The sequence below is a fragment of the Pseudorasbora parva genome, chromosome 11 (genome assembly GCF_024679245.1).
Source record: "Pseudorasbora parva isolate DD20220531a chromosome 11, ASM2467924v1, whole genome shotgun sequence".
Classification (NCBI taxonomy): Eukaryota; Metazoa; Chordata; class Actinopteri; order Cypriniformes; family Gobionidae; genus Pseudorasbora; species Pseudorasbora parva.
In genome coordinates this window covers 43,238,667-43,266,310 of record NC_090182.1, presented here as the reverse complement: position 1 = coordinate 43,266,310, position 27,644 = coordinate 43,238,667, and the positions used below count along the sequence as shown (strand labels likewise).

At 39.1% G+C, this 27,644-nt stretch overlaps 1 protein-coding gene across 5 annotated transcripts; it reads left to right on the top strand.

Annotated features, from left to right (window-relative positions):
* Positions 1-2,237: 2,237 nt before the first annotated feature.
* Positions 2,238-25,445, top strand: LOC137093239 (uro-adherence factor A-like). 5 transcript variants are annotated; one of them, XM_067458024.1, is made up of 28 exons: positions 2,238-2,354; positions 5,925-7,535; positions 8,687-8,748; positions 9,154-9,192; positions 9,284-9,333; positions 9,417-9,529; positions 9,616-9,726; positions 9,860-9,985; positions 14,353-14,469; positions 14,581-14,705; positions 14,866-15,772; positions 19,285-19,346; positions 19,698-19,747; positions 19,831-19,943; positions 20,030-20,140; positions 20,264-20,389; positions 20,662-20,862; positions 21,206-21,284; positions 21,438-21,472; positions 21,590-21,721; positions 22,039-22,178; positions 22,306-22,492; positions 22,618-22,749; positions 22,845-22,975; positions 23,470-23,527; positions 24,068-24,206; positions 24,573-24,694; positions 24,815-25,445. In XM_067458024.1, exons 2-28 carry the CDS (start codon positions 6,135-6,137, stop codon positions 24,839-24,841), a joined length of 4,896 nt encoding a protein of 1,631 aa, XP_067314125.1. In that variant the 5' UTR covers positions 2,238-2,354; positions 5,925-6,134; the 3' UTR covers positions 24,842-25,445. The 5 variants fall into 5 exon arrangements, with proteins under 5 accessions (XP_067314125.1, XP_067314127.1, XP_067314128.1 ...); XM_067458026.1 differs by lacking the exon at positions 20,662-20,862; XM_067458025.1 differs by lacking the exon at positions 2,238-2,354 and having other exon boundaries at positions 5,787-7,535.
* Positions 25,446-27,644: the final 2,199 nt, after the last annotated feature.

Genomic DNA, 27,644 nt, shown 5'->3' with positions numbered 1-27,644 from the left:
TCACACGCGCTTATCTTGATGCGGGTTTTGATTGGACGGATGGTGATTGTCTGCGCCCACAGTAAGCCGTTTCCATGGCGATCCAAAATGGCCGCACATGGTAAGCAGGACGCTGATGTGTGGGATTGTAACAAGTTGATTTTAGCTCAATTTAGTCATGGATTTGACTACATTTTATTGTGAATAGAGCATGTCTTAAATGGGTGCAGAGACTGTCTAGCTAATGTTAGCCTTTCTGAACACTATACTGTCGTTTTTTGAATTATGAGTTGCCTGTAATTCATAGTAGTGCTGACATCTTGTAGCCAGAGTGAGCGTGAAGTGGAGCCGTGTTATCAGGGCCTCACCCACACTTTAATTACTCACCCACTGGGTTAGTCAAAGGCCCTGTTCACACTGCAGGCAAAAGTGGCCCAAATCAGATTTTTTTAAGTGACCAGGTCAGACCTCTTCAGAGGTAGTGTGAAGACTCAAATCTAGCCCAGATCTGATTTTTTCAAATCAGATTTACACCACATACATATGTGGTCCTGAATCAGACCCAGATCTGATTTTTTCAAATCAGATTTACACCACATACATATGTGGTCCTGAATCAGACCCAGATCTGATTTTTTTCAATGCGACCGCAGAGTGAACAGCCAAGGCGGATTTGATGCGTCTTTTACGTCAATATGTCGACATTTGTCACAATAATGCACTGGCGAGTTAGCCCTAGACACAACAGACACAGACAATAACATTAAAAACTTGACTAGATATGGAGAACAGCGATGGAGCGAGTCAATAGAGGGAGAGGGAGGTGTTAGACCTGATTAGTTTATGGGGAGATACTTCAATTCAAGCTAAACTAGAAGGATCCTACCGTAACCGCTCCGTTTAAAAAATAAAGTAAAAAATAGCACACGAAATGGAAGAACGGGGACACAGAAAAATGTGGCTTCAATGCAAAAGGAAGGTGACAAAAGGCCAAAATAACCAATTTTGCTCTCTTTCTTTCGTTCTTCTCCTCTTCAGCACCTGCTCATTAAAGTTACGGCTTCCATTACACAAACATTTAGAAATTAAAGCGAAAATGCTTACTTCCTCTATAACCTCCCGATCTTTAGTGCAACAGCGTGCTGTGTCTGATGTCATTGTTATTGTTCTTTCGCGCATGCGGGTTAGTTTGAAACCTGAAACAGTTCACACTGGAATCAGATATAGGCCACATTTTAAAAGGTAATGTGAACCGCCAAACAAAAAATCTGATCTGAGCAAAAAATCAGAATTGAAAAGTGTTCACTGCACATCTCTCGGCATTATCTCAAGAATTTATCTCTAGTTTTCTTTAAAGAGTACGTGGGCACAATAATAATAATAATACAAATAATTAACCTTTCTAATAAAAGTAATATAAAAAATAAATGGTTAAAACATCACTATTAGAACTTTATTTTTTTTATTGGTTGTGTAGTGCATTTTATGACGGTATCTGATTTTGTCACATGACATTATGGTTTGTTTTAGGAGACTGAGAGTGAATTTAGCCCAGTCAGGTTCCTCAAGCCCACTACTTGTCTTTGCTTTCCTTTGACTGAAATGAAGACACTTGTTGAATCAGAGAAGATTGTGAAGACACTTCACCAACACCACCTAAAGCTTGAAACAAGTGGCCTAATTACTTCATTGTTATAATGTAATTATTCAATCTTGTCCAAAACACGTGGGTACAAAATTATTTGATTACTTTAAGTTTCAAATTATAAAATAAAGTTCAAATTATTTTGTAAATAAACAGGCAGTGCATTTGTAGATTTTATTTGACACCATTTGATGATTATGGTGTACTTCAAGGTTTTTTAAAACAACACTAAATGTTCAGAAAATAATTATGGTTCTCCATGTATGTCAATCAGTATCTCTGCCTATATATAATCACATAAGATCTTAGCTATTTACAGGGATTTTGAGCAAGTAAATACTTTTTTTTTTTTTTTAACAATAGACGTTATCTAATTTTACCATGGCACCCACTGTTTTCTCTGCATTAATTTAGTACAGTTCTTTTTATTGCAACATCACCAATTTTAAAAGATATTGTTTACATGTGATTTCTGAATAAATTATAATAAAAAGATTTGTGGGGAGCTAGAACATGTCTGTGGTGAGGTATTTTTGAAAAATTAAATATAGTAAGGAAAAGTGTTTATTGTGTGTATGAGTAAATGGGTAAATATCAGACTGTAAATGAGTGGGGAAAGACTACGGAGCAGGAGGGGGCGGTAATGCACCAAGCTGAATGCCAATTCCGTGAAAGAAGAAGAACGGAGGCTTTACAGTTCTTCAGTGGTCCTTTATTCCAGCTTTTGTAGGTGAGTTTGTGTACGAGGCAAAGACTAAATTATTAGTTCCTATAAGTAATATTTGTAATTTGGTGATGCGTCATATATTTTGCTTTGCATTAGCGGAAATATGGCGCACAAGGCCCAAACGCAAATGATTCACCATTAACGTTAATTCAAAACAATCCCAAATAGTGCTTTACCTTTATGTTGGGAAAACAAATTCCAACCCCGGGTAGTTTAAAATCTTCAGCTGTGACGTGCAATCATTTTCTTGTTATTTAATTACAATTCTCATAAACGGCGTTTTAATAACTTACTTAATTAATTCTGTGACTAGGAGATTACATGCTTTGTAAAAAAAAAAAAATCATGTTGAAATGAAAGCAAACGTGATTACAATTCAGGCAAAGTTTTCCCCTTATATATTAATACAATTTAACCTAAAATATTAATGAAATGAAGAAAAAGTTTATGGACATACCGGCTATAAGTTTATTGATGAACCAAGGTTATTTACTTTATGTATGTATGTTGCCATATGTTACTGGCTTGATATGGTTCCCTTTTGAGAATAGTTAACTTGTATTGCATCGCTAGATGCTGTGGGGAAACTCCTTTTCTCTGATATATTGAAGCCTTTTATTTTAAACAGCCATCTCATTGTATAGCTCAACACGTGCTGATTGACTAGGCTGTGGGAACTGCATAAACCTATGGTGATGCAGTTTATCTGTGCAAACCAAATGTGGTGCCTGAATAGAGCGCAGAGCTGGGAATGGGTGGGGCCTCTGCCTATATAAGCAGCTAATGGATCTTCATGATAACAGTATGAGTATGCCATTTGGCGGCTTTCGACGCAGAGAACTGGCTGGGCTCAGTTGATGACCCCGCCCCCTGCCATCGTCGAGCAAGGCCGACGCTAGAGCTGGGATGGACTGTTCCGTGTCCCTTTTAATGCTGTTGAAGAGCTTGGCCTGGACTGGTCTCCACCAGAAGCTTTTGATGACTGGTTCCTGTCAGGGCACCAGCAGGCTTGTCAGCAACACGTGCCGTTTTTTCAAGAGGTGCATGTCGACCTGACAAAGTCATGGCACGACCCCTACTCGGCTTGCCTCCGCACTTCCAGCTCTGCTGCCCTCACTACCATCGAAGGCGCAGAGGAAAAAGAATGCGCTATAGGGAACGCCATGGCCAGCCTCGTGTGCTTGAGTGCCAATTGTGGCTCAGCCTTATGGAGATTATGGACACTGACAAGACTGCCTTCCTCGACCACTTGTCTCTTCGACCCTGCAGTGAATGACTTTGCAAAGCGCTTGATTGAGGCACAGAAGTCCTTGCAGGCAATGTGCCACTTCCTGCCTAAATGCTCCAGCAGTGCTAATCCAAGTCGCCCAAAAGCCACGTCAATTCAGCAGCCAACCAAACCAGCACCAACGATCACTCAGCTCCGACCTGCATCTGAGCCTCGACAGTGCCCCCAGTCTGCAAAGCACTTCCCCAGCCCTAAGCGCCAGGGCCACCGATCTAGAATTATGTTGGCGCCGGAGCTTCGGTTGCCTTCCTGATCTGCCAGAAAGGAAGAGGAGAGGGTTAAGTCCTGCTGCGGCCAGACCACCCTCCAGAAAGGCTTGTGTTTCTCTCCCAACACTTTTCAGTTTCGGGTGTTGTAGAAAATGTTCTGATTGCAAATGTTGGGCCCATTTAAGCACCCTTGCATTAAAAAAAACGGCTGTTATAATAAACAAAAATACTCAACAAAGGGCACTTTTCCTTTTCCCAGCTGCTCTTCCCACATTGGGCCCCCGCCTCTTTGCAGCCGCCCATCTCCTGAACTAATTCAGCCCCTAGCCTATGGCTAGGTGATATGGCCTAAATAATATAAAAAATCCCACATTTTTTCACAAAACATCTGATTCATGATATAAATAATTTAAAAAAAAAATCTGTAGATGACAAAGAAATTGTTAAATATAAGTTAATTAAATTTTGTTTTTGTAAAAAATTTGCAGCTTGGTAGTAGGCTGTGTGATATAGCCTCAAATTTATATCTCGATATTTCAAGATTATTGTCGATAATGATATTTATGACGATTAGTTTAATGGATGATTGCCGCTGGTAGGCAGCGTAATTTATCAGTGCAGACAAATTGAAGGGGATTTTACATCCTTTACGAATTATCTGCTGTCATTGATGACATAATGCTTAATTTGAAGTGTAAATCTATTGTCATAAGGTAGCAGTGGCATTATAGGGCAATAGTAGTGACACAATCACATAGCATGAGTCAAATGTAAGCAAATTAAAAAAGTAGCCTTGGAACAAGTTGGAAGTGTTTTCACTGAAAATCTTAGGTAAAATTATAACAACTCTTTCACATTTTAGTTTAATAATAACTAAACCAATGTATGCCATGATCTGTCTGAATCTATCACACACACACACACACACACACACACACACACACACACACACACACACACACACACACATACACAAATAAAATCGATTTATCAAACAGCCCTACCCTAGCCACCCAGGTCTTGGGAAGCCATCCCCGATGTGTCAGAGTGGGTACTGAACACAGTGAAATGAGGTTACTCGTGCCAATTCGCTTGCAGACCCCCATACTTCAATGACGTGGTCAATACTTTGGTAAGTAGCAACGTGGCCCGGTTCCTCCGCACAAAAGTAATGTGGTTATCGTAAAAGGGAGCTGTCGCAATAGTTCTACCTTCCTACAGCGAGTCAGTCTTCTACAGCCACTACTTCATCAATATCAATGAAGGATGGCGGTCTCAGGCCCATCCTGAATCTCAGACATCTGAACATGGCCCTTATGAAACAGCCTTTCAAGATGCAAATTTCCAAACAAATCCTCTCGCAAATACACACAGGGATTGTTTTTTCTCAGTGGATCTGAAAGATGAATACTTTTGTATCCAAATAGCCCCCAATCACAGACTGTTCTTGAGATTTGCGTTCGAGTATACCATCCTTTCATTCAGACTGTCTCCATCCATGAGACGCCTCAATGCCCTTAAGTGGTCTGTGTTCTCCAACTGGTGCTCAATCCGGAACCAAGACCCTACTTCATGTGAAGTGCCACTGGTGCTTTCGTTCTTACTAGAGCTAATGGACACGGGTCGCACCACTTCCACGCTCAGGGTTTACGTGGCAGCCACAGCAGCACATTCCTATGGACGGCCAGCCACTGGGCAGAAACAATCTAGTTGTTCGCTTCTTCAAAGAGGCCCGGAGGCTCAACCTGCCTCGTCACCCTACCGTACCCTCCTGGGACCTATCTGCAGTCCTCAGGTTCGCGCACATATGCCGCATCGCCATAGATTCATGCAGTTCCCACAGCCCAGTCAATCAGCACGTGCAGAGCTATGCACTGCGACGACTGCAATTGCACTGCATTTTTAATAAAAGACTTCAATTTTTTAGAGAAAAGGAGTTTCCCCATTGTGTCTAGCTAAGCAATACATGTTTCTTTTATTCTTAGGGAATCAGGGTTATGTCAGTAAGCAAGTATTGTTTTATAAAGCAAATCCAGTGACATCCGCAAAGTGAATGATTTGATTTTTCATCTCAAGGTAAGACATGTCGCATACCTCACTGGATTGACCGGCAGATCTTCCACCTGGAGCTGACCTCTACGATATTTTAATATCAATGTAAGGAGATTCTCCTTATTAACATCTTGTTAACAGGTGAGCAGCAGCCATCACTGCAAGAGCTGCTTTTTTGGCAGCGTCTGAAAGGTCCTACACTCATTTGACCACTTGGACCTTTGACTTTGAGACATGTCTTACAATCATCCATATCGAAACCCACCAGATGATTTCAGTGCAAACAATGACAAATACAAAGGCTCACAACAAATTCATCCTCGGGATTCTAACGCCTACATGTCAAGAATTAGGAACACATCTTCAGAGCAGACATCTCTATCCTCATCAGAAATGTCGATGTTCCCACCTGGTAAGGCTTTGTCCTTTCTGCATAGCTGTGGACTGGATACTGAAGACCTTAAAACTCTGGCCGAGCTTCCTGAGCATCTCATCACAGCCGATGCTCTTCCTGACCTTCTTGCAGAGATCAAAAAGAAGAAAATTTCTAGGACTTCTTCATCTAGGTCCAGTGCACTCCAAGCCAGCACATCAACTCGTTCCTGGGATGATCGGAGCAACACTCAATCGGTTGAGTATCCTTTGGATTTGCCCGTACGTCAGTCGTATTCCCTTAATCGAGAACAAAATCCAAACTGGGATGACCGCTGGGGGAACGTCCAACAATCAAGCTCTCAGACACGCACGTACACCAGTTCAGAGTCAAACTATGTGATTGAGTACAACCATCTGAAAGACAAAAAGTCTTCTTGTGATAATCCGTCTTCTTATGCCACAGAACAATCAAGGCAGAAAACGTCAGTTGTCCCACAGTCTTATGGTGACTACGGCAGAAACATCAGTCAATCCTCAAATATGTCCAGTAGAGATATCAGGCAATCCTCAAATGTGTCCAGTAGGGACATCAGTCAATCCTCACGTCGCTCTGGCAGAGACATCAGTCAGTCCTCACTCCTGTCCAGTAGAGACATCAGTCAATCCTCACACCTGTCCAGTAGAGACATCAGTCAGTCCTCCAACCTGTCCAGTAGAGACTTCAGTCAGTCCTCACACCTGTCAAGCAGAGACATCAGTCAGTCCTCACACCTGTCCAGTAGAGACTTCAGTCAGTCCTCACACCTGTCCAGTAGAGACATCAGTCAGTCCTCCCACCTGTCCAGTGGAGAATTCAGTCAGTCCTCACACCTGTCAAGCAGAGACGTTGGTCTTCCGTCACTCCTGTCCAGCAGAGATGTCGGCCCATCCTCAGTTTTTTCCAGCCAAGGCATCGGTTCACACTCACTCATGTCCAGAAGAGACATCGTTCCACCCTCAAACCTGTCCAGCAGAGACATCGGCCCACCTGCGTTCTTGTCCAGCAGAGACGTTGGTCCACCCTCGCTTCTGTCCATTAGAGACCTTGCTCCAACCTCACGCCTGTCCAGCAGAGATGCCAGTCAATCTTCACATCAACAAAGGAAACCGGTGATTCATACAGTGCCTACAAGGAAGGAGGCGTCAGATTTCCATGGGAAAACTCCACCAGTGTTTCCATATGCATGCGTACTCTGCGAAATCACTGTCCTCTCTAAAAAGGTAAGTAGTCTTTTTGTTCTCAGATTCTACATTACCAGCTATTTACCTGACATTTTCAGGCAAAATACACATGAGCGTACTGGGGCATATGAGGTAAGTCCAAGTAGCATGGTTATTATCCATTAAGGTATTAATGCATTAAAGGCATAGTTAAATCCAAAATGAAAATTGTCATTATTGTCATTGTTATTCATCCTCATGTTGTACCAAACATTATAAAGACAAATGTTATATAAAAGTCACTTGCACACTGTATGCCAAATCTTCAGAAGCCTTTTGATACCTAGACTAAAATCGTTATCCCTCTGCCATTGTCCTCAAATCTCATTTCTGCTTTCATACACATGTGAATTTGCTGTATCACAATTGGCCACGAGACATGCAAGATGGAGTTGGATGTAAACTGATGCCATACAGGGTGTGACTCTTGATACAAGTATGCACTTGCAGGAATGAGATTTTAGAAATATGGTGGAATAGAAAACTTTCATAAAATCAGGACTAGCTCTGCATCCCAATGTCTAACTATCCATTCTAAATAGTATGTGAGAATAAGCCGCAAGCACTAGTGTAGCTATGGGTGGGCCTGGGTCAAATGCTATTGCATTTTTCTGATACAGTAGGAAATAAAATGTGATGGATTTTAACCGTGACATGAGGACTAACTGGCCAGTTTACATTGACAGGATGCGACCGAGCAAAGATGCAATTGAGTGACGTGCTAGTGTGTCCCAAACCTGTTTACTCTTTTGCTACACACTCAAAAGTATTTTTATTTGTTTTCTTCACAAAAAGAGTATACTTTTTGGGCACAGTATATATAGGTATAGTATAGTATAAGTAGGCGAATTGAGACACAGCTTAGATAATTGACTAACTGGTCATTATGCTTTTGTTTGACTTGTTCTGTTAAGAAATAGAGCATCCAAAATGTAAAATCTAAATAAATTTGATCAAATAATTAGTTGGAGGTTTTGATTTATCACTGTGAAATCAGCACAACAGTATGCATGACTTGTGTAAATGCTTTCATTTTAAATTGATATCCATAATCAGTATGGACACAAATTGATAGACTGTAAATTGACATTATAAATTATGGTGAGTTTGATTGAATGGTTGAATATTGAGAGATGTTACTTGTGTTTTAGGACTGGTCTGTGCATGTAAAAGGACCCCAACATGCTAATAGTCAACTCAGTCTTGTGGAAAAGTAAGTTCTTCAACTTTGTTCCAAAAGTCATGTTATTCATTTCGGGCCAACACAAAATGTCAAATGGTTTAAGAAACACATATTTGGAGTAAAGACGGTAACAATTTAACATGAAACAGTACTGAAGTCAATGTACAAACCAAGGATGTGCAATTCTTTGCAACATTTTATAAAGGAGTAATAATATTTTTATCTTGTTTTATAATGTGGTATAACCTTTTTGTGTAGCAAGTTAATGTTCCTGTAGCTCCACTAGTAGAGCATTATGGTAACAACTGCAAAGTCATTGGTTCAGTTCCACTCACAAACTGAAATAATGCAAACTTTGAATGTATTGAAACTTTGGGATAAAAAAAACTGCCAAAATTTAAATAAATGTTTTACACAATAATCCTTTTCCATTAGATATCCAGAGTGGGATCAGACAATCCAATCTGCTCGAAGGTAGTTCATTATTCCCCCATTATATCTTTTGTAAAAAATAACACACTTTCAGAAATGTGTTCGTTTACATGCTAAACGTATACTCTAACAGAAATGAGCCTGGATCTGAGTTTGCAAAGTCCAGAACACCACAGGAACGAGGTAAAGCCTTTTCCCCTTCCATAGATATTTGATCATCTTTAAGATAAGCTCTTTTATTTAGATTATGTTTAATATTTTTTCAGGTGGAACCTCAAGCAGTAGAAATGGATCGTCTGGCAGCAAAATTAGAGCATCGAACATTAAAAGTGAATCATCAAGCAGTAAAAACCCGAAGCAAACTCAAGCCACAACAAAGGTGTGTTTTTGTTTTCGATGCTCTGTTTCACTTGCTGCTTTAAAAGTTATAATGTTCTGACATCATTTGACAATATTTGAATACAGTGCAAAGTGGTGTGTGTAAAGTTCGAAGTGAATGAAGTGGACGAAGCTTACTTGAAAAAAGTGCTTGGCCAATTTGGAGTGATTGTCAGAATTATCATGTTTCCTAAATTGGTATGGCATTTTTTGTTTACATTAATATATAACTAATTTATATGAAACTTGTATGCTTCAATGGACTTTAATAATTGTGCTTGTCGATTTTTTGTTGTTGTTGTTGTTGTTGTTGTTAATAATAATTTTGTAGGCTTTTGTGGAGATGGGAACAGCAGGCCAGGCAGAGGATGTAGTAAAATATTTCCTACATAACCCCTTGTGGTTCAGAGGAGAAATTATACAATTTTCTCTTTCTGCAGCATTCGGTTTCCTACAGGTGTGAAATAGTAATTATAATTATATATTAAATGCTTATCTGTTTAAAGATTGAAGCTGCTGTAGACCAGGGCCCGTATTCATAGAGAATCTTAGGGTGTACTCACACTAGTCAGTTTGAACCATGCCCAAGTGCGTTTGACCACCAAAGCGCGGTTCGTTTGACTAGTGTGAGTGCTCCGAACCGTGCCCGGGCGCAGCTCGATTAGCCGGCCCTGGGCCGCTTGGAAGAGGTGGGCCAGAGCACGGTTCAGTTGGACTCGGGCGCGGTTCGCATGCAGTGTGAGCGCTAACCGTGCTGGAGTCCGTAATCAAAGCTGCAAAGTCCTTGCTGCACTTCAGCTGGTACCTTACAAACCTCCTCATACGAGCAGCACGATTACGTGAACATTTTCGCACTACTAAGGCGACACATCTGTTTAACAACAGGCTGTCAGAGGGCTGTGGACCAAACGACACAAAATTATCGACAAACAAAACAAAGCAATGGACATTGTGTTCAGACTCAGAGAGCACCGCTCTTCCTGTTTATCCCGAAATCGTCGCACCATAATGACGTAGGCGTGCTCCGGCATGAATGCTGAAACCCGAAACCGTCGCACCATAATGACGTAGGCGGGCTCCGGCATGAATGCTGAAACCCGAAACCGTCGCACCATAATGACGTAGGCGTGCTCCGGCATGAATGCTGAAACCCGAAACCGTCGCACCATAATGACGTAGGCGTGCTCCGGCATGAATGCTGAAACCCGAAACCGTCGCACCATAATGACGTAGGCGTGCTCCGGCACGAATGCTGAAACCCGAAACCGTCGCACCATAATGACGCAAGCGTGCTCCGGCACGAATGCTGAAACCCGAAACCGTCGCACCATAATGACGTAAGCGTGCTCCGGCACGAATGCTGAAACCCGAAACCGTCGCACCATAATGACGTAAGCGTGCTCTGGCACGAATGCTGAAACCCGAAACCGTCGCACCATAATGACGTAAGCGTGCTCCGGCACGAATGCTGAAACCCGAAACCGTCGCACCATAATGACGTAAGCGTGCTCCGGCACGAATGCTGAAACCCGAAACCGTCGCACCATAATGACGTAAGCGTGCTCCGGCACGAATGCTGAAACCCGAAACCGTCGCACCATAATGACGTAAGCGTGCTCCGGGACGAATGCTGAAACCCGAAACCGTCGCACCATAATGACGTAAGCGTGCTCTGGCACGAATGCTGAAACCCGAAACCGTCGCACCATAATGACGTAAGCGTGCTCCGGCACGAATGCTGAAACCCGAAACCGTCGCAACATAATGACGTAAGCGTGCTCCGGCACGAATGCTGAAACCCGAAACCGTCGCACCATAATGACGTAAGCGTGCTCCGGCACGAATGCTGAAACCCGAAACCGTCGCACCATAATGACGTAAGCGTGCTCCGGGACGAATCCTGAAACCCGAAACCGTCGCACCATAATGACGTAAGCGTGCTCCGGCACGAATGCTGAAACCCGAAACCGTCGCACCATAATGACGTAAGCGTGCTCCGGCACGAATGCTGAAACCCGAAACCGTCGCACCATAATGACGTAAGCGTGCTCCGGCACGAATGCTGAAACCCGAAACCGTCGCACCATAATGACGTAAGCGTGCTCCGGCACGAATCCTGAAACCCGAAACCGTCGCACCATAATGACGTAAGCGTGCTCCGGCACGAATGCTGAAACCCGAAACCGTCGCACCATAATGACGTAAGCGTGCTCCGGCACGAATGCTGAAACCCGAAACCGTCGCACCATAATGACGTAAGCGTGCTCCGGCACGAATGCTGAAACCCGAAACCGTCGCACCATAATGACGTAAGCGTGCTCCGGCACGAATGCTGAAACCCGAAACCGTCGCACCATAATGACGTAAGCGTGCTCCGGCACGAATGCTGAAACCTGAAACCGTCGCACCATAATGACGTAAGCGTGCTCCGGCACGAATGCTGAAACCCTATGTGAGTGCAGGCCAGAGGGGGAGGGGGGAGGGGGGCAATCATACTCGGGCCCGGTTCATGGAAACCGTGCCTAGTGTGAGTACACCCTTAATGCAAAGAGTAGCTCCTAGTGACAAAATTCTAGAAATGTGGGCATTTACTCTTAAAATGATTTAAAAAATGATTTAAAAAATCCTAGTAAAGAAAAGTCACTCAGAAGGCATCTTAACCCTTAAAGGAGGTCTTAAGGTCAAATTTGTTAGGAGCTCGGACGAGGACTTTTTGGAGGACTATTTTTTTCTCACCCGCATGTTGTTCCAAACCTGTAGGAGTTGTGTTCTTCTGCTGAACACAGAAGATGATATTAGGAAGAATTTTCTTTACCATGCAACCATTCACTACCATAGTAGGGAAAATATACGATGGTAGTGAATGGTTGTTCTATTTGCTTTGTTACAAACATTCTTCCAAATATCTTCTTTTGTGTTCAGCAGAAGAAAGAAACTCATACAGGTTTGGAACAACATGAGGGCGAGTAAATGATGACAGAATTTAAATTTTTGGCTGAACTATCCCTTTAAGAGTTTCTTTGGCAGCAGAGAAAATGGCAGAAAGATGAAGAGGGAGAAGTAATGTGTTGCAGACAATGAATGACAGTGAATTATTAAGACACTTAATATTAGATCTTGCAGGGATCATGTTTGTGACAGATCTTATTAGAGACACGCTAACATCTCCGACACAGCGCAGGAATGCCATGGTGCCAGAAATAAAAGTAATCGCTACATTACGATATTTGGCAACTGGCAAAATGCAACTATGCAGCAGTGATAAACAATTACAGCACTTTCAGAACCTCATATTGTGTCACAGTTCATTCGTTTCCACTGGACATTCCCACCTAAATTGAAATTCCCTCCCTGCATTAAACCCAGCTTTTAAACCACCAATTAAATAGACATGCCAGCAATCAGTGTATTTGGAAAGAGTGGAGCAGTGTTTATAATTCTAAGCCAATCAAATACCTTATAGAAAATTAACAGCATGGTAAATAATAAAAGGATTTATATACATATATTGTGTGTGTGTGTGAGTTACAATTTGCGCTTATAATTTCAAAGTGAAGGCTTAGAATAGATCCTATACTTAAAAGTGCTCATTTGTTCCCCTTTTTGGACAACCAACCAATCACAGTCTTCAAAAGACTGTGTCATACGTAGCAATGGTGTCAGCTCTGCCTCTTCACTAAGTTAAGAGATTTTATATTTTCCTTGCTCATAGTTGCTCTCAGATCGGTCCCGAATAGCTCTTAAGCCAAGACTCCTATGTAAAACTTTTTAAGCTAAATTAGGAGTTTTCTTAGCCTAGAAATCTAGACGCACCCTAGCGGCAGAAAATCTAATCTGCCGTGAGTGTCATCTAGCAACTCTCAATACACGTTTGAGCTGTAAAGACCAAACTCTGGTCAGGCCAATCACATCGTGTATAGAGTCAGTGGCAGGGCTTAACATAATGACGGCCGAGTTGCGTTTGCGTGCTTCTAGTAAACACAGAAGGTGGCGAATGGCGGTCTTTTGAATCAGCTTTGGCCGCGACTCTGGAAGACTTGGAGTTAAGCTTTTCTCTGTGAAAATAACAAAGAACGGCACTGAAGTCATTCTTAAAAAGGGAAGATGTGTTCAGAGTTTTGCCGACCGGATATGGCGAAAGTTTAATTTATCAACTAGCTCCGCTTTACCTTCGTTGCTCTGGTTGGTGTAGCGCTATCCTATCGCGTGCAGAGGGAGTTTGAAAGACAACCGTTTATCCCGCCCCTCGGATTGAGCTGTCAATGGTGAGTTTCCAGACCAAACATCTTGATGTGGGTCTGGCTTGTCAGGGTAGAGTTTTCTGAGGGGACTCTTAGAATCTTTATGAATACGGGCCCAGTATTTTTGATGTCATGTACCCTCTTCCTAAACAATAAATACAGCTACATATATTGTAATTGTTGTACAAATCCTAAAATAATTTATTAAAAAATGAAATATTTGTCGTTCAAGTTTCATCACATTTTGAGCCATTTGGAAATTCCACCAGGCTAATCACTGAGTTAAACACGGCCTCATTTTCCAAAACCCCATCATATAAAAATACTTTTGTGGTCTGAGATAAACAAGAAGTGCTGTCAAAGCCTCCATAAGCAAAATAGCTCATGACAATTTTAACTGCATATAAAGCTGAATATTGTGATCTTAAGTTGATTGAGTCACTTGCTTCCCAGTCTAGGGCATCTAATTTAGATATATCTGGAAGATATCAGGGATTTTTCCATGTGACTTGCATCTATTTGGTTTTTGTTAGTTTAGAGATTTACCATTAATGCTAATTTAATGATTTCCTTTATGTTTCAGAGTTCTCTTGTTGTGAGCTTTTCACCATTACCTCCTGGAGAAGGCACAAGCTCTGAGTTGACGGCCATTGCCAAGCGTTTCGGATCAGTAAAAAATTCACTGTTTCTGCCAAGCCGGGTAGCCAAACTCATTATTGTGCAAATTTTTCTGTGAACTTATTTTAATGCCATGTTCTTTGACTTCAGTTATCTATATTGTATAAAGACTGTGTAATGTGCATTTGTACAGGGATATGTGGAGATGGCCAATGTGGAAGAGGCCAACAAATTGGTGGGGCACTATTCAACCAATTCTCTCAAATTAAAAGGAAAAACCATTAACGTTTGCTTCTCAGCTGAGTACCAGACGCTTAGGTAAACACGGTTTGCTGACTTGTAGACACCTTTTCATTCTTAGTTTTTTTTGCATTTGGACATTGCTACACTAGTGATATTATACATTTGATTTGATGTGATTTGTTTCCATTCTGCTTCTAAAATGATAACATGTTTGATATTTGACTTCATGGTCCAGTGATGTTGACAAAGAAAAATCACCAGTACCTTATAGCAGCAGGAGGAGGAGAAATAGCAGCCCGAAAAGGAGATCCCGTAGTTCCCGAAGACACTCTCCCAGCCCCAAGCGAAGAGTCTCTGAAGAAAGGTCCAGGTCTCGTAGGAGTCAAGACTCAAAGAATCGAGAAGATAGTCGACGCTCTCGGGAGAGAACTAAGGAGAGCTCTAGACGGGACAGCTCATCCAAATCCAATTCCAAAAAAAGCTCTCCTTTAAAAGACCAGAAAATAAAAACAGAAGAGAGTGTGGAGGAAATGGTTGAAGAAGAGCCTGACATCATGGGGGATGATAGTGATCTTGAAGGAGTAGCAGTTATAGCAGATGACGGTGAAGAACTGAATTCAGAAGATGAGTTCACAGTGGATGATGAGCTATATGATGAGGAATATGAAATCACAGATGTTCTGACAGAACAGGATACACTTGAAGATGCCCAGACTGTGAAGGAGTCAAATGATCAGACTAAACCTTCAGACATGGATACATCTAAAGTAAAGCCAGAGACATCTGAGTGTGTACCAACTGCTACAACTTCAGATAGATCAAGTGATTGTAAGGAAGCCCAGGAGTTTCAACAAACTGAGCAAAAAGAGCTTCAACAAGGAAAACCAAAAGAGTTTAAACAAGAAGAGCTTCAACAAGCAGAGCAAAAAGATTTTAAACAAGAAGAGCTTCAAAAAGGAGAGCAGAAAGAGTTTCAACAAGGAGAGCAAAAAGAGCTTCAACAAGGAAAGCAAAAAGAGTTTAAACAAGAAGAGCTTCAACAAGAAGAGCAAAAAGAGTTTAAACAAGAAGAGCTTCAAACAGGAGAGCAGAAAGAGCTTCAGCAAGAAGAACAGAAAGATGAAACCGTGGAAATGGAAAAGGTAAACACAACTGAGATTAACAGTTTCATACAATACATTTTGAAGTTATTATTGTATTTTAGCAGCTAGGGAGAGAAATCATAAAATTGTCATGGCATAGCAGCTGTGAAGCTCATTCAGGCGACAGAAGTTTTGCTTGCATCATTTCCTGATCTTCCTTCAGGAACTCCCTTCATTTCCTGTATTAAATAGAAATGTAGACAGTATTTTGGTTGGTTGAGAGACATGGCGTTGGCACCATGAAGGAGCCCCAGGGGGCCTGGCCTGGACACCTTGGTCAGTGTGCCCCCTCACCTCTGGTCAATCATTGCGCCTCAAGACACTACATATTCTAGCATTGTAAACTTAACATTGCAGCCTGTTCATTATCAAAATAAAATATACAGTCAACCCAACATTTAAAAAGTTACCCTGCTCAATTTAAATAGTCCGTAGTAGAATTTGTGCCGTTCAGCGTGAGCGACGGCCCACTGTAGCACACTTTTATTCATGATGATTTTTTCCAACCAATATTGGAACATGAATGAAGTACAAAACCTTGTTTACATAATAAATAATAGTTTAGTATTCAAATACATAGTGAATATGGAAACATTTGGATTTGTGCCAAATGACAGGTATGTGAGCCCAATGCCAGTTACTTTCAGTTTTGCTTTAAATGGCTTTGTTTTGGCCTGTTTATATACTTGTATTTTTTCATTCCTTTTCAGTTCTGAATATACAGTAAGGAAAATAAGTGTTTGAACAACTTGGAAATCATGGAGGGGTCTGAAATTGTCATCGTAGGTGCATGTCCACTGTGAGAGACATAATCTAAAATAAAAACCAGAAATCACAATATTTCACAATTTGCTTCGGGTCATTGTCATGTTGGAAGACCCAGCCTTGACCCATCTTCAATGCTCTAACTGAGGGAAGGAGGTTGTTCCCCAAAATCTCGCAATACATGGCCCGGTCATCCTCTTCTTAATACAGTGCAGTCTCCCTGTCCCATGTGCAGAAAAACACCCCCAAAGCGTGATGCTACCACCCCCATGCTTCACAGTCGGGATGGTGTTCTTGGGATGGTACTCATCATTCTTCTTCCTCCGAACACGTTTAGTGGAATTATGACCAAAAAGTTCTATTTTGGTCTCATCTGACCACATGACTTTCTCCCATGACTCATCTGGATCATCCAAATGGTCATTGGGAAACTTAAGACGGGCCTGGACATTTGCTGGTTTAAGCAAGGGAACCTTCTGTGCCATGCATGATTTCAAATCATGACGTCTTACCAACAGCAAGAGTGTATTACCAACAGTAACCTTGAAAACGGTGTTACCAGCTCTTTTCAGGTCATTGACCAGCTCCTCCCGTGTAGTTTCGGGCTGATTTCTCTCCTTTCTTAGGATCATTGATACCCCACGAGGTGAGATCTTGCATGGAGCCCCAGTCCGAGGGAGATTGACAGTCATGTCAAGCTTCTTCCATTTTCTAATCATTGCTCCAACAGTGGACCCTTTTTCACTAAGCTGCTTGGCAATTTCCCCGTAACATTTTCCAGCCTTGTGGAGGTGTACAATTTTGTCTCTAGTGTCTTTGGACCTTAGCCATGTTAGTAGTTGGACTCTTACTGATTGTATGGGGTGGACAAGTGTCTTTATGCTACTAACTACCTCAAACAGGTGCATCTAATTTAGGATAATAAATGGAGTGGAGGTGGACATTTTAAAGGCAGAGTAACAGGTCTTTGAGGGACATCATTTTAGCTGATAGACCTGTGTTCAAATACTTATTTGCAGCTATATCATACAAATAAATAGTAAAAAAAAAAAAAAAAAAAAACATATTGTGATTTTTGTTTTTTGTTTTTTTAAGACTATGTCTCTCACAGTGGACAAGCACCTATGATGAATTTCAGACCCCTCCATGATTTCCAAGTGGGAGAACTTGCAAAATAGCAGGCTGTTCAAATACTTATTTACATCACTGTATGTTACATTTAAAGGATTTGTTTTTGGGTGAAGGGGAACTAAAATAGATAGGCAAATAGCCAAATGTTTGTGCATTATAACATTTAGTAGCGGTATTATTTCTGAATGTAATAAAATGTAACTTGCATGTGACTTGGACTATCTGTTTTGTTTTCTCAAAAACTCAGAACAGCCTAGCCTATGTCTAGCATGTCTTTTAATTTTGCAGCAAGTGATGGTAAGCTATTAAGCTATTAATCTGTTAATAATTCTTACTTTTGATTAACAGTTATATATTAATATTCTTACGTAGAAGTTACCCAAGTTACTTACATTCTTACGCGAGTTAGCTCAAAGGGGAAATATTCGTAATTATTCATTACTCATTGTTTCTTTATGATTAATTATGAATATTTGAATCGGTTAATAAGATTAACTTGATGTAGCTACATTAACATTTCAATCAATATACCAGTTCATCCCGTGAACACTCAGTATTGATTATTAATTATTTTTAAGAGAAGAGTATTTTTCATGGCCACAGAAAATTATTATTTCTTAGCGTTTAAAGGGCTTAGGTCAATCATTTAAGTAAAAATTTGTTTGCAGGCAGGGAGTCAGAACCAAAAATGTAGTTGTATTAGTTAAATCATGAACACACAAAATCTAACAAAAATACATACACATAAATCACACATGCATGGGGTAGTAATGAAAGAGAAAATGACGTAAAGTCTGCTACAACGTAAAAAACGTATCAGAACAGAGGAATAAAGCTATGGAAAAAGAGTAACAGTTATGACTGCATACTAACCAACAGCGATTTTGTATATCGTTCGTTACTTGCATTTGCCTGAGCCATTAAAGAATGTATGGATAGTTGCAGGAGAAAGTCTTACTAGTTCGCTCCGATGGTATTGAAGTTGCAATCGATTTCTTCTGTGCTGACTGAAGAAGATCCGATGAACTTCTCTGTCATGGTAGAGGAAGCTGCACATGGCTTGAGGTGACGTAGGCCTGCCAGCTTGGCCAGGTGAAAGCCAGCAGATGCCGCTAGTCGGTAGTAGGTGCAAGAGAGAAGAACTAAATTTAGAGTTTTTTATTCTATCAGCAAGTGACAGTAAAGGGGGATGGGGCTTTTTAACCTCTGAGGACAGCCCCTCCTCCTAGGGGTCAGTGAGCTAATTGCACTTAGGCTTTTAGAGGGAAAGTTTTACGAATATTTTACCTAGGTCTTCTAGAAAGGCATTTGAATATGTAATTTGATTGGGTGCTAAAGAGAAGAAACTTCAAGATTCTTATAATACTAATGTGGCACAGAGTTAGCAGAATGTAATGTAAATTAACAAACTTGATTGTATGTAGGCTATACCCACAATGTAAAATCTGTAATTGAATTTGATATAATATTCAGTTGGAGGACTTGTGATTTATCACTGTGAATTCAGCACAACAGAATGGATGACTTTTGTAAATGCTTTCATTTAAAATTGATCAATTATAAAATGATGATGAGTTTGAATGATTGAATACTGAAAGATGTTACTTGTGTTTTAGGACTGGTCTGTGCATGTAAAAGGACCCCAACATGCTAATAGTCAACTCAGTCTTGTGGAAAAGTAAGTTCTTCAACTTTGTTCCAAAAGTCATGTTATTCATTTCGGGCCAACACAAAATGTCAAGTGGTTTAAGAAACACATATTTAGAGTAAAGACGGTAACAATTTAACATGAAACAGTACTGAAGTCAATGTACAAACCAAGGATGTGCATTTTTTGCAACATTTTATAAAGGAGTAATAATATTTTGCATTTTTTATCTTGTTTTATAATGTGGTATAACCTCTGTGTAGCAAGTTAAAGTTAAAATCTGCTCGAAGGTAGTTCATTATTCCCCCATTATATCTTTTGTAAAAAATAACACACTTTCAGAAATGTGTTCGTTTACATGCTAAACGTATACTCTAACAGAAATGAGCCTGGTTCTGAGATTGCAAAGTCCAGAACACCACAGGAACGAGGTAAAGCCTTTTCCCCCTCCATAGATATTTGATCATCTTTAAGATAAGCTCTTTTATTTAGATTGTGTTTAATATTTTTTCAGGTGGAACCTCAAGCAGTAGAAATGGATCGTCTGGCAGCAAAATTAGAGCATCGAACATTAAAAGTGAATCATCAAGCAGTAAAAACCCGAAGCAAACTCAAGCCACAACAAAGGTGTGTTTTTGTTTTCGATGCTCTGTTTCACTTGCTGCTTTAAAAGTTATAATGTTCTGACATCATTTGACAATATTTGAATACAGTGCAAAGTGGTGTGTGTAATATTCGAAGCGGATGAAGTGGACGAAGCTTACCTGAAAAAAGTGCTTGGCCAATTTGGGGTGATTGTCAAAATGGTCATGTTCCCTAAATTGGTATGAATTTTTTTTTAATACATTTATATATAACTCATTTAACAAATGTATCTGATACGGTTTAATGCTTAAATGAGCTTTAATCTGTTCTTGTAATTTTTTTGTCAATAAATATTTTTGTAGGCTTTTGTGGAGATGGGGACAGCAGGCCAGGCAGAGGATATAGTGAAATATTTCCTACATAACCCCTTGTTGATCAGAGGAGAAATTATACAATTTTCTCTGTCTGCAGCATTCAGTTTCTTACAGGTGAGAAATGGTCATTATAATTGTATGTTAAATGCTTATCTGATTAGAGATTAAAGCTGCTGTAGACCAGGATTTTTGATGTCAGGGTCACTAAATATGAGTACTCTCTTCCTAATATATTAATACAGCTGCAATAAATAAATCCCTTTATACATGAGAAAATATTAAGTGTGATATTAGAAAGACAACTACTTGTTTCCTAATTTAAGCAATTGGCTGTTATTATATTGCTAATATATTTATTTTAATATATGCTAATATCAAATGATCAGACTAAACCTTCAGACACGGACACATCGAAAGTACAGCCAGAGACATCAGAGTGTGTACCAACTGCTACAACTTCAGATAGATCAAGTGATTGTAAGGAAGCCCAGGAGTTTCAACAAGAAGAGCAAAAAGAGCTTCAACAAGGAGAGCAGAAAGAGCTTCAGCAAGAAGAACAGAAAGATGAAACTGGGGAAATGGAAGAGGTAAACACAACTGAGAGTAACAGTTTCATACAATACATTTTGAAGTTGAATTTTAGCAGATAGGGAGACAAATCATAAAATTGTCATGGTATAGCATGGTATGAGCTATGAAGCTCATTCAGTCGACACAAGTTCTGCTTGCATAATTTTCTGATCTCCCTTTTGATTGAATAGAAATGTAGACCGTTTTAAGTATTTCGGTTGGTCAGAGCCACGATCCCCACCCCCAAGACACGTCTCCCCCCAAAAAAAGTGTGCGCCGACCCTGGTCCTACACTTATAAATGTTGCATTCTATGTTTAAAAACATAAAGGAACAAATCTATCCTTTTCTGTTTGTGTAGAAGGAAACAGATTTTCCAGGGAATCTAGAAAACTTGCCCACCTCAGATGAATTTAAGGAGGAAGTGCTGACAGATCAAGGTATTTATTGTGCAGTTATTCAAAATTCATAAAAGCAATATACTTTTGCTTTATGTTTACTTAAAAGAGCTTTACAAAAGAACTGTGTCATTGTTCTTTATTAATTTTAGAGATTTGAGAGCTAATTGAGAAAGTGTGTTCATTCTGTTTTAGGTGATGAAATGGAGATCTCCGCTTCTGTCACTGAGGTTAGTCTGTTTTCCCTTGAAATGTGTTTGTGATTGTGGATATATGGAACAAAAATGATTTTCCATTAATTACCCAAATGAACTTTGCGTTCTGTATAATTTGCTTAATTTCTTTAGGGAAAGTATGGCAAAGTTCTTGAGGTGGCAGGATTTCCAGTGGCAAAAAAATACAGTGAAAATGATTTGCTGAAAATTGGGGAAAAATACGGCGATGTGGCTGCCTGCTGTTTGGTTCGCTCCAGTCGAAAGGTAAAATTTTCAAATTGAACAATTTCGACATTGATTAGAAAGAAAAAGTGTATGCAAAATGTGCAAATCTTCAAACTGTTCATATGCAATTTAAAACATTACATACTTGCATGACTTAACATAGCCACAAAAATAAAGAAGTCATATGATACAATCTTCATGAAGTTTTGCAAAATTAAAAACAACACATTTTAGAAGATTTTCATGGTGGTTATTAAATGTCACCAGCCATACTCAAGTGTTCATGATATGTGATTGTATGATTTGTCTGCATGATATATGTAGAAATTCATCAGTTTTAATTGTTTTCATTGCAGGTGGAGAAGGCATTAATTGAGATGGTGGATGCTGATGCTGCTGCAAAACTTGAAGCGGAGTCTAAAAGGCTGCGCATTAGACTAGGTGGCAAAATCTTGAGAATAACTGTGTCAAAGACGTACAGCCAAGTGAATAAAGGGTAACTCTCCATTTGACATTTCTCAAATAAAATCATTTTTCTATTCCTGTATTGTGCTTGGGTGTTCTGATGTGCTCATTCATAAAAGAAACACAACTGATGATGTTCGATTCTGTTTCGGGAAAAGTGTTGACTCGGGGAGAGCGGAAGGTGAGGAACAAGATGAAGAGAAAAATAAAGAGCCGTCATGCACATTGGCGTCCAGTGAGGAGAGTACAGTAGTGATGGCCGAGACGGAGACGTCTGAAGAAATTGCTGAGGCTCAGAAGGAAACTTACACGGATGCAATCATGCAAATGTCTAGTGATGAGGAGGTACAATAAAGAAATAATTTAACATGGGGTCCAAAATTAATCTCTAATATAATATAATTTTCTTTTTCTGGAGACCACAAAGCATGTGTAAGCATTGCAGTATCATTGTTTTTCCAACACTTCAGGAAGTGTATGGCAGAGTTCTCCGGATAAGAAATCTTCCAATGCCTGATGAATATACTGATGCAGATTTTCTGAGCATCGCAGAACCATATGGGAAAATAAAACGTCATTGGATGTTTCGCCTCCATCGAACGGTCAGTAAATAATAACTGCCATATTTTCATTTTGAGTGTGTTTAGTGAATGAAGTCATCAATGAAATCTTGCAATTCTCTCTTTTTTTCCTCCAGGGACTGATTGAAATGGAAAATGCATGTGATGCAGAAATGGTTGTATCTGCGGCCAATATGAATAAAATTACAGTCGCTGGAAAACATCCCAAGGTTTCAGTGTCTACCAAACATGCCCATTTAAATAAAAGGTATTGAATTGAAATTAATTTATGTACTTTAGTTTTTACTAAAACTACACATTCAGAACTTAAAACGCTTATGGAGAATTATTATAGTTAGCTATTAATTTAATTATCAATTAGTCATTAAGTCATTACAACAATGAAAAGCGTATGGAAAAAACAGTTGGAGTGCAACAGAAAAAAAGTTCAGTATCTAATTAAAATATTAATTCTAATTAAATATTTGTTGGATGTTAAATTCAGATTTTAAAAGCACTACGTTTAATTAAATTAAAAGTGTTCGGGTAATGGTTTTTTTTTTTGATGATGGTAACTGTAATGGGATATGAATGTCTCTTATAATCACAGGAAAAATAATGTCACGTTACTGTTCTTCTGATTGAATACTGGAAAAACACTTGATTTAATGCTATTATATTCTGTTTTAGCCTTCAATTTGCACATTGTTAGAGGAATGTATTTTTTCCATTAAAACGTTTTTGTATTGTATTGTTTGCTAGGTACTTTCTACATGGACCTAGTGGTGATTCTATACAAACCTCATCTGAGTTGGAGAAGGTAAAGAATGAATCCAAGGGGCCGTTTACACAACACCCTTTTCAATTTGTATGCGCTTTGGCCATTCATCTGCACACCAACAGCATTTTTGTATCCAGAAAATGCAAGATTTGGGTTTTACAGTGCAAGTTTTTGAAAACTTAGTGTAACTGTCTCACGAATTTGTTAAAACAGTGACCTCACGTGTATTACCTGTTCAGTCTATAGGCGCATTGTGTTTCTTTACAAATTGACATCGCCAGCGACTGGCCTGACAGCACAATGCAGCATTTCTAATCGTTTTCACGGATCCGTTTGAATGGGAATCATTTTGACAATGTTGTCTGTATGTGAAAAAAGCGACTGCTAACCACTTTTAGCACATTGCTATCTTGTAAACGTTACCCCAAGACCTGATCTCACTGATCAATGGATGTGGAGGTCAATTATTGTCACTATTATTTTGTAATTTAAACTGTGGTCAAATCTCTGTTTTGTAAGCTTTCTCTGCAGTATACCTGCTGATACTGTGCGTTGAATGATGAATTGCACTGCTTTTAGGAGTTCTGGAGTGATAATCAGGATGTGGACTCAGAGGAAGATGAGAAGCAGGTTTCTGACGTTGATGGTGGAAATGGAATGGAGGTGGAAAATTCAGACAGTGTGTCAGAGGCACAAACACAAATGATGGATCCAGTGGGTAAGATCACGTTTCAGCTTAACAGTCTAAAACCAGAAGTTTTAAAGAAAATTTCCAAACCACATGAACATCATACGTTTGGTCAGAGGTCACCCTTCCCCACCAGAACTTGACTCTCTTGTGAGCATGCGTATGGCCGTTGCCTGAAGACATATTATAGATTATAAAGTTTAAAATATGGATCTTTTTCTTACAAAAACCCATTGCTTAGCCTCATAATGCATTTATTAACACACTGTAGTTATATCATATGGAATATTTTTGATGGATGGATTTTCAATATAACTAAATATAGTTGCTACACAATATAAAAGCCATTCATGGCTGTGCTATATGCACAACTGATCTATTGCACTTTATCAACAGGGACAGAGTTTGTTCGGCCTGTGGTGGGTTACTTCTGCAGCTTATGTAACGCCATCTATTCCAGCGAGGAAGAGGCCAAGAATGACCACTGCAGGACCCCCTTGCATCATCAAAAGCTGAAGGCATGATAATTTTTTCATATCTATATCTGTTTGCATATATATCAGATTTGATATTTTATCTGTAAAATGGCAAAACAAAACCTGCAGGACTTACATATGTTCTTATTCTCTTTCTCTTAGGAGCACAAGGAGCGAAACAGTTCATAATAAAAACCATTTCAAGAATCAAGCCAATCCAGAAAATCTTGAGGATATCATACTCAAGTTAAAGGGATGGTTCAACCAAAAAAATAAAAATTCTCTAATTTATAATTTTGTATGTTTTTCCAAACCTGTATGAGTTTCTATCTTCTGTTGAATACAAAAGAAAATAATGTTGGTAACCAGATAGTTGACTGTAGTCATCCACTTCCATAATTATAAGGAAAAAAACATACTATGGAAGTCAATGGGTACTGTCAACTGTACCAACATTCTTCAGAATATCTTCAGCAGAAAAAAGAAACTCATACAGGAGCAACTTAGGGATGAGTAAATGATGACATAATTTTTATTTTTGGGTGAACTATCCCTTTAAATCACATACTTTTCTTTATATGTGTTAAATGATTTAGCGTTTCAGGACAGATGTTTTTTTGTTTTTGTTTATATGTTTGTTTTTTACCGTGTTTTTCTCTTTCATTGATTTTATCTAGTAAGATAGACATGTTGTTATTAAAAGTCATGTACTTTCTTGCAGTGTACAGTTTTAAACTTATTTTTAAAACGGTAAGATCGAGGCTGCTCAAATAAAGACCCTATGATAAAGACATGTCCAGCTGTCACGCGCGCTTTGTTTTCTTGATGCGGGTTTTGATTGGACTGATGGTGATTGTCTGCGCCCACAGTATGCCGTTTCCATGGCGATCCAACATGGCCGCACACGGTAAGCAGGACGCTGATGTGTGGGATTTGATTGTAACAAGTTTAGAACAAGATTTTAGCTCAATGTCGTCACGTATTTACGTTTTATTATGAATAAAGCACGTTCCTTTAGTGAAACCAAATAAAATATTTTGTAATAACTAGCAGTCAAATAATGACCAATTGATTCGGAAGGAGAGGAAACATCGTCTAGCTAATATGTTAGCCATTCACGTTTCTTATGAGCTGCACTTTTAATCGAATAGATATGCTAGATCTGATGATTGTAACATCGGTTAATAGTTGTTGCCGAGTCGTTTCGTTATTAGTGCACATACCGACTTTGTTCTTGAGGTATTTCTGCATTGCTCATGTCTGATAGACACTAGAAGTTGCATTAAAAGATTGCTGTCTGAGAAGCCTTTCAGAGGCGTCGTCTTTTCGCTTGTGAAATAGTATTGGCAAACATAAAGCATAGGATAAGATAAAACATTTTGGTAGCACTTTATTTTACTGTGTCCTTGTTATGTTACATGTACTTATCGTAGTAATAACAGTAAATTATGCATAATCACATGCAACTCAAGCAAAATCCCAATCCTACCCTAACCCTATAGTAGTACATGTGGTTAATTAATATTAATCAGTACTTAAATATAATTACACTATGGCATTGACACCTTGTGTAACTAAAATCTTAAATCGTAAAAATATTATTAACCAACTTTTAATGATGTTCTAGATTAGAAGTATTTTCATTTATTCAACGTAATTTCTTAAAGTTAGCCGATCTTTAAATATTTGTAGTGATTAGATGGCTGTTCCATAAAACAAGATTATAATACAAGCCAGACTTATTTTGCTAGTCAGACTAATTGTCTGTGGATTCAGTTTTATAAAGAAAACCTAAACTAGTTCAAACTCAGTTACTCTGGCGATTTATGCTGGGAAACTAACCTGGTCGGGGCAGGCTAACTGAGCTCCTCAAACACAGACCAATACGAATGCAATGATATTACCGATGGCGATGACTATATCATTATTTGACTTTATTAATCACTCTGTTCAAAAATAAACACACAGTATACAGAAAATCTACTTAAATATTGCTGTAAGGATAAATGATAAATGTGGCCAAAATTATAATAAGAACATTAGAGCATTACAATCTAAAAAGCAAGTTAAAATCACAAAATTAACAAATAAAAGAAAACTAACAAAAGCATTGACTAACTTTTAACTGGTAAGATGAATCTAAGCTTAGTAATTGACCTACAGTATATTAGGCTACATTTGATTTACTCCAATATAAGTAGTGCCTTCAGTTATTGCTATCATAAAAATACACTTGCAGCTTTAAAATTCCATAAAGCTATCTAATGTCTATAATATATATAAATACAATGTCAATCATTTTTTTTATTTCATCTATAGATCTCTCTCTCTCTCTCTCTCTCTCTCTCTCTCTCTCTCTCTCTCTCTCTCTCTCTCTCTCTCTCTCTCTCTCTCTCTCTCTCTCTCTATATATATATATATATATATATATATATATATATATATATATATATATATATATATATAAAATAGGGTTATATATCGTTTAAAGATAATAATGTCAAATGCATTTCTTTATGTAATAGAATAGCCTATTCTTTGATTTTAGAGGTGGTCTTATATTTAAAAAATGTAGACTTTCGCTCTTAATTTCATGTTACCCTGGCCAAAAAAAATAATAGTACTTGGCGCAGTAGCGCTCGTTCAATGTGAAGTGGGAAATATCTCCTTGTATTTCTAACATTTACAGATGGAGAATGTACATGTGAAATGTAAGTTTTGCACTGAGGAAAACTCCATGTTTTGAATGCATAAAACAGAGCACAAAATATGAGCTGTTTTCTGTTTCGGATCGATTTGATCCATGATCGACCTCTAGGGCTGCTTAAGAAAAGCGCACACGCAATTGTCTTGACTAGATAAACCTGGATCAAATTAGTGGGATTGCGTGAACTTCAATGACCTTTTATGAAACCGCTTTAGCCCCAACTTATTTGTTAGGTTCATTCAAGTCTAGTTTCGGAGTTTAATCCCTGCTTTTCTTAGTGTCTTT